The 14,432-nt window shown below is 45.3% G+C and overlaps 2 protein-coding genes across 2 annotated transcripts in view; one reads left to right on the top strand and one right to left on the bottom strand.

Moving 5' to 3' along the window:
- LOC148473808 (uncharacterized) overlaps positions 1-14,432 on the bottom strand; it is a 227,874-nt gene that overhangs the window by 57,475 nt on the left and 155,967 nt on the right. The window contains exon 14 of the mRNA XM_088459418.1: positions 8,364-9,203. Within this exon, the coding sequence (XP_088315544.1) occupies positions 8,364-9,203 (840 nt within the window). The remainder of the gene's footprint in view (positions 1-8,363; positions 9,204-14,432) is intronic.
- Positions 1-14,432, top strand: part of LOC148473809 (uncharacterized) — a 285,177-nt gene that overhangs the window by 165,095 nt on the left and 105,650 nt on the right. The window lies entirely within an intron of this gene.

Raw genomic sequence — 14,432 nt, 5'->3', positions numbered from 1 at the left:
ACAACAATATCTGTCTTGTTGGGCTTCCTGAGCAGTCGGAAGGCTTTACCCCTGAGAAATTTCTTGAGGACTGGCTAATTCATCTATTTACTTGGGAAGTCTTTGGTCCCCAATTTGCTGTGGAGCATGTCCATAGGCTCCCCTCTAGACCTGCTCCACCTGGAGCTCCTGCTAGAACCTTCATTGCTCATCTGTTACACTTTAAAGATCGGGGCACTGTTCTTCGTTTGGCCCGTGCCAAGGGTCCGCTGCAGTATGAGAACCATTCTGTTTCAATGTTCCCTGATTTCGCATTGGAGGTGCAGAAGAATCGATCGCAGTTCTTGCAAGTCAAACGCAAACTTCGGGACAGTAACATCCAGTATTCCATTTTATATCCTGCAAGATTGCGAGATTGCATTTTTTTGCTACTACCATGATGCGGAGGTTTGGTTGGAAAGGCAGCCCCGTGCTCCTAGTTGAAATTTTTCTGCCTCAAATTATTTGAATCCTTCAATTTAGGCATTTGCCCTTTACACTGATACAGGTCTCTATAGCAATTTTTGCAATTTCTTTTGTTTTTACTATTTGCTATTTTATTGGGTATATTTTGTGTTTGATCACTATAGTATGTTGCTCTATATAGTACTGTATTGCATATAATGTATAGTACCTTAAATCAGTTTACATCCTCTGTTTTTGATGTAAGATTTATAAATGATTGTTCCACCAGGGGACCAGTTCTAATTATTTTTGAGGGAGTTTGCTGCTGGATATAGTTATAGGAATTTATTTTCATTGGAGTCGGTGTTGGGTATTATTATCATGATGGGTGTTTTTTCAGGACTACTTATTAATTGGGATAAGTCTAGTTTATTCCCCATGTCAGGCCGTATCCCGGAACGAGAGCAGTTGTCTTGCCCCTTGCAGTGGACCATAAGATTTAAATATCTGGGTGTGTGGATTATGCCACTGGCTTCGGACTATATGTCGCAAAATATTGATCCTATAACAGCTCATTTTAAAGCGAAGGTCCATGTTTGGAAAAAATTGCCTTTGTCGGTTCTAGGACCAATAAATCTGTTTAAAATGTCTATTCAACCCAAGTATCTATATAACCTGCAACATTCCCCAGTTTATGTTCCCAAGAGGGTGTTTTCTGCTATTGATAGTATACTCTCCTCTTTTATACGGGGTCATGGGTCTGCTAGAATATCCATTAAAGCCCTTTATAGATCTAGGGCTTCTGGGGGGCTGGCTCTTCCTAATCTTCGGTTCTACCACATAGTTGCTCAGTTAGATCATTTATCTGATTGGGTGTCTGGTTCCGCTGGTACAATGTTACTGGGCTTCCTGGCTGAACGGGTGGGATCTTTCATTACCCCTTTATTGTTTTTACTTTCTGGTATGTCTGCTTCTGGGTTACCCCCTTTACTTTGTCAGGCTCTGTTAATTTGTCGTTACGCTCATACCCTTTTTGACTGGTCTGATAAGGATACTGATTCCCCTCTCTGGTTTAATAGGTCTTATCCTGAACTACTTAAATTATCATCGGATAATATATGGCTCCTGAAGTGTGTTAGGACTCTAGGTCAAGTGTATGAGGGTGCAAACTTCAAATCGTTTCAGCAGCTACAAATTGACTTTAATATTCCTAATATAGCATTTTTTCGGTACTTGCAATTACGACATGCTTTACATACACAATTTGCCTGTGCTTCTCCTGTACTCTCCCCATCTCCTGTTAAGTCCATAGTATAGGGTGTCTTCTATCTATGCAGTTCTCAATGATAGAATATTTCCAGAATTGCTTATACCCCTTAGGGTAAAATTTGAAACAGATTTGGGCCAACTCTCTGATGAACATTGGTCTCAAATATTAAGTTCAATTAAATACACTACACCCTGTGTTAGGTATCAATAGGTAAATTTTTATGTCCTGCATTGAGTATATCGTACACCTGTTTTTTTGCACCATGCTGGTTTTAGGGATGATTCTGTCCTAGATGTAGGGAGGAGAATGCTGGTTTCTGGCACCTGCTATGGGAATGTCCACTAGTTCATATATTTTGGGATCATGTTTGGAGGGACATCTTGGTAACGGACCCCTCTCTACCGAGCTTCAGCCCTGAAATTTGCTTGTTCAGACTTGACCTGGAGGAAACACATTCCCTGATATTATACCGTTATGTTATGTGTCTTTCTAAACTGGCCAAGGTAATTGTAGCCCGAAGGTGGTTTGCATTTGACCCTCCTGATATGCTTAATTGGAGAATCTTGGTGGGTGATGTGATTAGTCACGGAAAGCATATGTTCAAAACCCGTAATACTATGTCTAAATTTCCCTTTTTCCATTTTGGGTGGGATGTGTGTGCCTGGCCTCGGGCAAAGATAATCGACTTACCCAAATATATCGTGCTTTCCTTGATATAAGCATATCTATGTTCTTTAATCACTGATATTGTATGTTCTGTATATTGAGGTGCTTTTTTTTATACCTACTTTGTTGATTTTTGTATATTGTCTGATGAACAGATTTTTTTGGTCTATTTGTATCATATGTATGATTTATCATATATGTAACTGAGGACTTTATTTTGTTTGTATTTTTGTAAATTTTGTAAACTTGTTTTTCAATAAAAATTGCTTGATTCAAAAACGTTGGATAGGTCAGGACCTTCTCCTTTGTGTGTGCGACTGGATCTTCATAAAGCCTGAAGGCCCCCACTATCCCATGCTGGATTTCCTTTGTTTTACAGTATCATGGGTGAGGGGAAATATTGAGTTTCAGGGGCAGCACATTACATTGCTTAACTGCAAATAAAGGGATTTAGAATAATGACATCAATAATATTACATTTATATTTACAGCAGAGATGCAGTATTTATCTATAAATTACATATCAAATGCCATTTAAAATAAGACTAAACATCAATATACAGCTATACAAATTTAATAAAAAATAGAAAATTACAATTATAATGAAAATAATATTTATAATAACGTACAGAAAGTATTGTATTTTATTGTACTTCAAAAGGAGTGACCTGAATGCAGATAGGCCACCAAAATGGCAAAGGTGTGACATTGATGGAAATGTGCAGCTTTGTAGGTGGTATGCAGCCTTGAGGGCCGAGGTGCGGCCTTGTCATTGGTATGAGGCCTTGACGGCCGAGTTGCAGCTTTAGTGGCAAGGTGCAGCCTTGAGGGCCAAGGTGGTATGCGGCCTTGAAGGCTGAGAGGACCAGGCTACAAATGGAGGCCGCTAGATGGGTATGCCACAGGTGCAGTAAGCCCAAAGGCAAAGGTCAGGCTTGAGATGAAAACCACTTGCTGTGAACTTCCCGAATGCTGGTGGCACTGCTCTGGATAACTGCAGCGAGTGAATAATTAGATGTTCCAATGGAGTCACAGCTATGCAGAAGTCTCACACTATGAAAATGGATACTGACAGGGAATACGACTGACAGGAACCGGAATACACATGCTAAGGGTACGCTATAACCAGCAAGATGGTGCCAAACCGGCAGACTTTTAAAAGATATTGCATCAATAACAAGCAAAGCTGGAGATTAGCTAATGACCAACAGCTGAGCCAGTGCCTGTCATCCAGTGGTCCCAGAAGTATGCGTGGCTGCCCGGCATCCTGACTTCCCAGCAGGCATCCCAGTTCGGCATCTATGTTGCCTGGTAACAGAGGAGGCTGTCTGAAGCTGCGGCAGAAGAACAATGCGTCCCGGAAAGGGAGCGAGAAGGAAACAAGCTGCGATGGCGGCTTGTGGCAGCATCCAAAACACCTCCTGACGGCATAGACAGTGATACCTGTCACTGCCCCTGGGATGGTTCATATTAAAATATTATACATTTGTATCGCATCTTTATCTAACCCTATATTCATTATTTATTGTTAAGGTTTCCCTAGCGCTATACATCCCTCCTCTTTTTATATTAATAGCACACATCCCAATTATCTGTGGATGGATAACTTAAAATGTTGAAATACTGTGTGACTGGAGTATTGCTACAGCCCTGTTTTATGTCAGCTCATATAACAGAGATAACAAAGGTAAGTTCTTACCATATCTCTTGTTTCTACGAAGTGCTCAGGGTCCACAGGGATACCTTGGGGGTACAGGTGAGTTGGGACAACCGTGCACCATGCAGTTAAAAATGTCATCCTCCCAGGATGCATAAGGCTCCCCTCCTATACCCTGCCCCCAGGCCAAGGCACCTTCAGTTACGTACTAAGCCATAGGCCGGAGGAGAAAAAGAGAGAAGAAAGTCTGGCACACACAAGAATCTCATTCTCACACAAAGGAGACAGAAGACTGGTGACCAGAGCAACACCCTACTGGAGCACAGGGTGACAACGTGGGCGCCCTGTGGACCCTAAGGACTTTGTAGAAACAGAGATAACAAAGGTAAGTTCTTACCATATCTCATTTTCTACATCAGGGTCCTTAGGGATCCACAGGGATACCTTGGGGATGTCCCAAAGCAGTATCCGTCAAGGGTGGGGATGCTCCTGTGCAGAAAGGAGAATCCACCTCCCGAAGGAAGCATCCTGAGAGGCGAATGTATCAAAAGCATATCTCACAAAAATCTGGACAGAAGACCACGTGGCCGCCTTACACAGCTGAACAGCCGAGGCGCCATGCTGAGCTGCCCACGAGGTAATCACAGACCGAGTAGAATGAGCGGTCACAGAGGGCGGCGCTGGAATGCCGTCATGAGTATAAGCCTCAGATATCGCCATGCGAATCCACTGGGTCAAAGTTTGCTTATTGGCCGGCCATCCCTTCTTGTGGAAACCATAGCTGTAAGCCATTTGAAATCCACTGAGCCCAGGCGATCAAATGGAGATCCTTGTAGAGCCCTCAGGACTACAGGCAAATCCCAAGGAGCCACTGGAGGGACAAAGGGAGGCTGAATGCGAAGGACCCCCTGCATAAAGGTGCGGATATCAGGAAGAGGAGCAATCCTATGCTGAAACCACACCGACAGGGCAGAATCCTGCACCCTTAAGGAGGCAAGGCGGAGACCCTGATCCAAGCCTGCCTGTAAGAAGGCTAGAACTCTGGACATCTTGAAACACCAGAGGATCGTACCCTTTAAGGTGACACCATTCAAAATAGGTATGCCACACCCTGTGGTAAATCCTGGTTGAAGCAGGCTTTCTAGCCCTGAGCATGGTGTTCACCACGGAGCTGGAGAAACCTTTCGACCTTAGGAGGGATGTCTCAAGAGCCACGCCATCAAAGACAGGTGACCCAGATCTGGGTTAAGACAAGGACCCTGAGACAACAGGTCCGGGCGTTGCAACAGCAATGGAGTGTCGATGGAGAGACTCCAAAGATCTCAGTACCAGTGACGTCTGAGCCATGTTGGAGCTACCAGCAGGATTGTGCCTCCTTCTTGCTTGAACTTTCGAAGTACTCGAAGAACGGAGGAAACAGGTACGCAAACTGGAAGGTCCACTGTACCGACAGAGCGTCTACCAGAAGAGCCTCTGCGTCTCTTGTTCGGGACCCATACACCAGCAGCTTGCAGTTGTGTCTGGAAGGCCATGAGGTCTATTTCGGGAAGGCCATACCTGTCCACTAGGAGCTGAAATACTTCCTGGTGGAGACCATTCCTCTGGATGCACGTTGTGATGGCTGAGTGAAGTACCTCTGGAGACCCGGCTAACAGTAGGAGGTCATCCAAGTAAGGTAGCAGGCGGAGGATAGGATGGTATGATCTGTTTTTTTTGTACCAGAAAGAGGTTGGAGTAATAACCCGTCCCCCTTTGGGGTAAAGGGACCGGCACTACAACCCCTGCCTGGAGCATAGAGTGCACTACCTTGTGGATTTCCAGAGCCTTCTCCTGGTGTGAATGAAGGTCTGTGGTAAAGAACTGATGGGGAGGCCTTCTGCAGAAGGAGAGGGCATACCCGTGAGACCTCTTCCCTTACCCAAGTGTCTGTGGTGGTCTGGCACCAGCACTGGGTGAACTGAAGAAGTCGGCCTCCCACCTTGGAGTCCCCCAAGAGGAGACCCTTCCCGTCAGGCTGAGTGCTTGTTGTCGGGCTTAGCCGCCGGATATCTGGTGCTCCAAGCTTGTTTACTGGGCTTGGCAGCCTTCTTGGTACCTGATGGTCTCAAAAAGAACTGCACTTTAGTCTTACCTTGAGCCTGATAGGACGAGGTCACGGACCCTGATGGAGTCGGAGCTGAAGGTAGACATGCAGATTTTGCTGCCGCCAGCATATCCACAAATCTGTCTAAGTCAGGGCCGAACAGGACCTGACCATTATACGGTAAACATTCCAAGCCCTTCTTGGAAACTGCATCCGCTCTCCAAGAGCATAACCACAGGAAGCGGCAAGCTGATATTGCCTAGAAGCAGGCTAACATCCAAAGCTGCCTCATTAATGCGCTTACTAGCACAATTTGCTGACTGGTAGCCCCTGAAGACAATGACACTTCCAAGGCATCCTTTTTCCATGGCTCTGGCCACCCAGCAGACAGCCATGCCCCAACAGCGAGGGAGTAAATTGATTTCAGACATACCTCCACCTTGCGGTCCATAGTATATTTCAGAGAAGGCATGGAAGGCATAGGTAGGGTCGCTCTCTTCACCAAGCACGTTACGTGAGAATCCACCTAAGGGGGGAGTTTCCCATTTAGTGAAATAATCCTCAGCAAAAGGGAAGGCATATGCCAAAATGTTGATGAGGCTGAAACCCCTTCCCAAGAGACTTCCATGCCTCCAAATGATCCACTAACCAACCAGACAGGGGAAACACTGCAGCAGTGCTTTTAACATCCTTAAAGTAAGCATATGTAGGCTTAGCCACAGGTAGGTCTTTGTCCTCAATCACCATGGCTATATGGACCGCCCATATGAGGCCTGGAATATATCTTAGACTTAGCCTCTACCTCCTTCGGAGGGGGTTCAGAATCAGATAAGTCAAGAATTTCATCATCATCAGACGTCATGTCATTCTCATCATAATGTGTAGACTGGGATGACAATAATAGCCTTTTAGCAGGCCGAAGCAGTGATTCCTGCAAAATCTGTTCGGTTTTGTACCGTGGTAGACAGAGTTCACCCAGATAGGTTCCTGGAGATACCTGAGGTGTATGCTGAGGGGGACATTGTGCCACCATCATCTGCCCGGGGTACCCCTGCAAGGGAGCTGGGAACAATGGCTGCTGCATGAACTCCATGGGGCAATACATGGGCAGAGCCGATAAACGTCTCCCCTATCCCTATTTTCTTCCCCAATTCCTGTCTTACATCTGACACAGGAAAACAGGACAGGAGCAGAGATCTGCAAAGACTCCTCACTACCTAACATGGCAGCAGACACAGTGTATGTGACACTATACACAGAAAAAAAAAAATATCTGTGATACAATTGAACCCCCCCTGAACAGCACCTGTACTGTAGGGGTCTGTTGTAAAGAGAAAAAGGGACAGATAAAATGGCTGACAGAGAAAATAAATATACAGGTAGACAGCACTAGCATAAGTCACATACAATGCAGAATAGCCTGCTATAATGACCAAGTGCTACATACACTGACCTCGCTAACGTGGAGGGGTATGCAGAGGGGGACCCAGCTCCGCAATGCTGGAGACTGCGACAGGCTGTAGAAAATTGCCGCCAGAGCTCAGAAATAAGGAGATGCCGGGAGAGTATAGCCAGTGCGCCAGAGTGCAGTGGAATGGTGCGCTATGCAGCGGGTGAGGAGCCGGCTGTTCAACAGGGAAGGCATCCTCCCCTGGCCTGCAGTTAACCCCAGGGACGCTGGAGCGTTCCGCTCTGCGCCGGTCCTCTTGTCCCCGGTGGTCTAGTGGCAGCGCAGGACTCCAGGAGGGCACTTCCCCAGGGAGCCACCAGCCCTGGGGAAAAAAAGCATGACTGTGATGGCACGTGTCCACCACGGGTGCCCGCTACTTACCAAATCCCCGGGCGTCCGGCCACAGTAAGGGATCCCTGCTAGTAAGAACCCCGGAAGCCTGCCGAGATCCCCAGATCAGTACTGGAGTCTCGGCGCCAGCGGGGTAACAGAGCGGCGGTGTGGACGTCCATAGGACCTCCTGGGGGCGGAGTATAAGAGGAGAGCCTGGTGCATCCCGGGAAGATGAAATTTTTAACTGCGTTGCGCCCGGTTGTACCAACTCACTTATACCCCCAAGGTATCCCTGTGGATACCTAAGGACCCTGATGTAGAAAAATGCTTTTCTCTTGTGTGAGATCTCATGTCTACCAAGATGTGACTTCTGTGTAAAACATTTCCCACACTCAGAGCATGGAAATGGTTTCTCACCTGTGTGATCTCTGATGTGTAACAAGATTTGATTTAACTGCAAAACATTTTCCACACTGAGAACCTGTGTGACTTCTCTGATGCTTAACAAGATTTGATTTAACTGCAAAACATTTCCCACACTCACAGCATGGAAATGGTTTCTCACCTGTGTGATTTCTCTGATGTAGAATTAGATTCGATTTCCGTGTAAAACATTTTCCACACTCAGAGCATGGAAATGGTTTCTCACCAGTGTGAATTCTCTGATGTGTAATACAATCTGATTTCCGTGTAAAACTTTTCCTACACACAGAGCATTCAAATGGCCTCTCACCTGTGTGACTTCTCTGATGTGCAACAAAATCTGATTTAACTGTAAACCATTTTCCACACTCAGAACATGAAAATAGTTTCTCACCTGTATGACTTCTCTGATGTGTAACAAGATTTGATTTAACTGCAAAACATTTTCCACACTCAGAACATGGAAATAGTTTCTCACCTGTGTGACTTCTCTGATGCTTAACAAGATTTGATTGATCTCTAAAACATCTCCCACACTCAGAGCATGGAAATGGTTTCTCACCTGTGTGATTTCTCTGATGTAGAATTAGATTTGATTTCTGTGTGAAACATTTCCTACACTCAGAGCATGGAAATGATTTCTCACCTGTGTGACATCTCTGATGTGTAATTAGATTTGGTTTCTGTGTAAAACATTTTCCACACTCAGAACATGAAAATGGTTTCTCACCTATGTGACATCTCTGATGTATAACAAGATCCGATTTCCGTGTAAAACATTTTCCACACTCAGAGCATGGAAATGGTTTCTCACCTGTGTGCCTTCTCTGATGTATAACGAGATCTGATTTCCGTATAAAACATTTCCCACACTCAGTGCATGGAAATGGCTTCTCACCTGTGTGACTTCTCTCATGTATAACTAAACGTGATTTCTGTTTAAAACATTTCCCACAAACAGAACACGGAAATAATTTATAAGGTGCATAAGCTGCACTGTGTCTAACAAAAGCTGAGGTATCAGGAGACCAGTCCTGATAATTATAAGCATTAGATGATATATCTGCACTCTGAGGTACTGGATGTATATTTAGCATAACATGATTATCTCCTGGAGATTCCTGTGTGATGTTATCTTCTATTTTAATATCTGTAGACAAGATGAGATCTTCCTCCAAGTCATTCCTGCTTGTGCGTCCATCTGAATAATAATAACAGAGTTATTGTATTTCCACCAGAGTTCTTTATACAGCGCACACATATTACACAGCACTTTACAGAGAATATTTGGCCAATCACATCAGTCCCTACAATCTATATTCCCTCCCATATCTACACGCACTCACATTATGGTTAAATTCTGTCAGAAGCCAATTAACCTACCAGCATGATTTTTGGGGGATACACATACAAACTCCACACAGCACCTTGGCTGGGAATTGAACTCATGAACTCAGTGCTGTGAGGCAGCAATACTAACCATTACACCACCATGGTGTTACTATTATGAAGGGGTTTGGTTGTTTAATTTACAGGTATGAGCTATGACCACATTATTTAATTTCCAAATCAACCAACAATAAATAAGACTCTTTGAACAGATAACATTCCACACCCACATTATCAGCACATGTCATAGACCCAGCCCCAGGGACAGGCAGATGGCACATCCAATGTATATCTACCCCCAAATGCAGACTTTGCTGGGTAACGTTCCCTAGCCATCATCACAGCAGGAAGCCTCATTAGCCAGTGACGTTGGTGAACCATAATACCCATCTAGACCGCCCTCACACATACACACACGGGAAACTTGTGGGCGAATTACCAACAACTGCGTCCACACTACACAAAGTTCTCCAGGTGAATATATATGTAGAAAAAGCAGCCTCTATATGGTCATCCTCAGGGAGAGTAGCCCCACCAGAGTCATGCTACTAACTTAGGGTAATGAGTCACTGTATATAACCGCTGAGAGGGAAGGAGAGCAATAGGAAAGAGCAACACAGAATGATGGCACAGAGCGGGGGAGGCAGCAGGACAGGGCAGGGGAATGGTGCAGGGCACAGAGCAGGGGAGGCAGCAGGACAGGGTAGGGGAATGGTGCAGGGTACAGAGCAGGGGAGGCAGCAGAACAGGGTAGGCGAATTGCACAGGGCACAGAGCAGGGGAGGCAGGAGGACAGGGTAGGGGAATGGTACAGGGCACAGAGCGGGGTAGGCAGCAGGACAGGGTAGGGGAATGGTGCAGGGCACAGAGTGGGGGAGGCAGCAGAACAGGGAAGGGGAATGGTGCATGGCCCAGAGCGGGGAAGGCAGCAGAACAAGGTAAAGAAATGGTGCAGAGCACAGAGTGGGGGAGGCAGCAGGACAGGGTAGGGGAATGGTGCAGGGCACAGACTGGGGGAGGCAGCAGGCCAGGGTAGGGGAATGGCGCAGGGCACAGAGTGGGGGAGGCAACAGGACTGGGTAGGGGAATGGTGCAGGGCACAGAGCAGGGGAGGCAGCAGGACAGGGTAGGGGAATGGTGCAGGGCACAAAGTAGGGGAGGCAGGACAGGGTAGGGGAATGGTGCAGGGCACACAGCTGGGGAGGCAGAACAGAGTAAGAAAATGGTGCAGGGCACAGAGCAGGGGAGGCAGCAGGACAGGGTAGGGGAATGGCACAGGGCACAGAGCGGAAGAGGCAGCAGGACAGGGTAAAGTATTGGTGCAGGGCACAGAGCTGGAGAGGCAGAAGGACAGGATAGGGGAATGGTGCAGGGCATAGAGCAGGAGATGCAGCAGGCAATGTAGGGGAATGGCGCAGGGCACATAGACGGGCAACAGCAGAAAGAGGAAAAAAGCAGAAGTGCAGAGCAGGGAACAGAAGCAAATTAGGATCATGGATAATGTTACAAGGGTTTTCATCACATTGATCAGTGATTTAATCATTATAGCTACGTCCCCTGCACTGATGTATGATATACACAAAGCGTGGGGAGGAGACTGGTCAGATCTCTGGGCTGGTAACACACAGTGAGATGATGTGAGGGGGAGAGCAGGAGTATAATAAGGGCTGATGGCTCCTGATGTATGAGATACTCCAGAGAGTGTGGGGAGGAGACTGGTCAGATTTCTGGGCTGGTAACACACAGTGACATGATGTGAGGGGGAGAGGAGGAGTATTATTATTATTATTATTATTATCCTTTATTTATATGGCGCCACAAAGGTTCCGCAGCGCCTTACACAGTACATAAATGAGCACACAAGAAAAACAGTTAATAGTAATACAAAACAATGCAGGACAAGGACAAGGTTATAAACTCAGCTGCAAAACACAAGCAGCAGGACATGAGCAACCAGGTGGTAGGTGCCATTGTAGGGAGTTAGGAGTAAATTATACTATAAGTAGGGGGAGGAGAAGCACGTGAGGATGAGGGCCCTGCTCGTGAGAGCTTACATTCTAAAGGGGAAGGGCAGACAGACAGGGGCGACACAGAGGGGTAGATAGTGAAGAAGGAGCATGGAGCAGTGGGTTAGGATATGTGCTGCGGAATGTGTGTGTATAAGACGACCTGATGTTATGTAAAAATTAAGTCCTTCATACATCTATCTCTATGATAGAAAATAGATTGTTTGTGTTATTTACATGAGAGATGTACAAAGTAAAGTAGAAGCACTTTAATTTGTGTGTTACATTTTAGCATCTATATACAGCCTGACAAGAAATGCAGCTATTATGGGACTGTCCCGCCATCCTAATACAGTAGTGACTACTTTAGTTCCAGCTGCTGGGTGCTATGCCATGCTCCTGTGAGTGGGTGCATCTCACATGCTAGACCCACTCACAAATGGGTGCAGCCATACATGATGTGGTCCCACAGGATGTTGCAGTACCCGGGCCCAGAATTTCTCTTGGCAGCCCTGGAGGTGACAGACAGAACGAGGAGGGAATGGGGCTTAGTAGTGGGGTAACAAGACCATGGAGGGAGGTGGTTGAGAGTGGAGGTATAGGAGAAGTGGGGGAAAGAAGCAGAGGGTTGGAAGCAGACTGATGAGAGAAAAAAAGGAAGAACAGCAAGTGGAGGAAACAGGAGGGGGAAGAGAGGGACGGATAAAGTAGAGGATTATGTGGACATAGAATATGGGGGTTGTGTGAAGTAAGGGTGTTCATGCTGTGGACAAGGTAATAATTGAGATGTAAACTGGAGTGGAGGCTGTGTGATGTAGAGACAGTGAGATATAGAGTCAGTGTGGATTAAAGTTGTTAAATGTTCAAAAATACATGTAAAGAACAGTGCTGCTAATGTATGAGCGCAGCTCCAAAAGTGATATATAAAGGAGAGGTATGTGAGTAGTGGGTGCAGGAATTAGTTTATAAACAAATGATTAATGTGGATAGATGTGACACAATTGGAAAAGGCAATACAAAATGAATGAGGACAAAATTACAATGTACCCGAGCTGATCCAGTCCAAAGTGTTCTGTTCAACAAAGATCAATCAACAAGAGCAGCACACAGACAGGGGAGCACTTGCAGTGTCCAAGCAGTGAGTGCAGTAAGTAGTTGCCTGGATACAGCAGTAGATGTTGATTTTGTTCATTCACATAAGTAAGTTGCTTCTTGTTGTTCAGAAAGTGTTCTGGTTTTGAGTTTCGTTTTCCTCCAGTTTAACTCCAGCGTAACTCCGACTTAGTTATCAAATTGTATTTACACTTATAATCAGAACACTTTGAATCTTAACACAGACTATGGCAGCCTCCGGCTATGCAGCCTGTGGGAGCAGTAATATCTAAAGTTACAAACATGTGTCTCTGTGCTCACTGATTGGGACCCCACCCCAAAAGCTCTAACACACACTAAATTGGGATGCAATAAAGTCTAAGATAAACAATTTGTGAGAAGGGGGAGGCCAACACAGATTCACAATACATTCCTAACTTCCTTTAGATAAATTGCTCTTAGTATAGCAGTAGTTGTAATTTACCCAGTATAAATTTTCAAAACTGTGCTGAGGCAATCACTAAAACAGCATCTGATGGGAGCAGTAGTTGTAATTTACCCAGTATAAATTTTCAAAACTGTGCTGAGGCAATCACTAAAACAGCATCTGATGGGAGCAGTAGTTGTAATTTACCCAGTATAAATTTTCAAAACTGTGCTGAGGCAATCACTAAAACAGCATCTGATGGGAGCAGTAGTTGTAATTTACCCAGTATAAATTTTCAAAACTGTGCTGAGGCAATCACTAAAACAGCATCTGATGGGAGCAGTAGTTGTAATTTACCTGTGGAATGCAGAGAAGAAGTCACATCAGTCTTTGCATGGTGCGCATATGACAAATAAGATCTGCAGCGTAACTCCGACTTAGTTATCAAATTGTATTTACACTTATAATCAGAACACTTTGAATCTTAACACAGACTATGGCAGCCTCCGGCTATGCAGCCTGTGGGAGCAGTATAATAGGGGCTGATGGCTCCTGATGTATGAGATACACCAGAGAGTGTGGGGAGGAGACTGGTCAGATCTCTGGGCTGGTATCACACAGTGACATGATGTGAGGGGGAGAGCAGGAGTATAATAGGGGCAGAAGAGAGTGTAGAAAGAGATTATTGTGCAGACTGAATTATTAACCGAGAAGGATATTTTGGACTGGGGAAGCAAAGCCACGTAAATTGGTAGTACATACAAATATTCCACATATAAGACACTGGTTAAAATAAAGCTGAACACAATCATCACGGTGTATGGAGAGAATATTTGAGGCTCTTTTGTAAATTAGTGTTTATTACTCACCTGTGCTGAAATCTGTAGGGATTTCCTCCTCCTTACACTGCTGATCACCCCTCACATACGTCTCTTCTTCTCCCTCTATATCTTCTGCCTTCATATCAGTCACATTCGTCTCTTCTTCTCCCTCTATATGTTCTGCCTTCATATCAGTCACATACGTCTCTTCTTCTCCCTCTATATTTTCTGCCTTCATATCAGTCACATACGTCTCTTCTTCTCCCTCTGTATCTTCTGCCTTCATATCAGTCACATACGTCTCTTCTTCTCCCTCTATATTTTCTGCCTTCATATCAATCACATATGTCTCTTCTTCTCCCTCTATATCTTCTGCCTTCATATCAGTCACA

Source organism: Taudactylus pleione, unplaced genomic scaffold (assembly GCF_031769625.1).
Source record: "Taudactylus pleione unplaced genomic scaffold, aTauple2 ptg000910l, whole genome shotgun sequence".
In the NCBI taxonomy this organism is placed as follows: Eukaryota; Metazoa; Chordata; class Amphibia; order Anura; family Myobatrachidae; genus Taudactylus; species Taudactylus pleione.
This window is presented reverse-complemented; position numbering and strand designations above follow the sequence as displayed.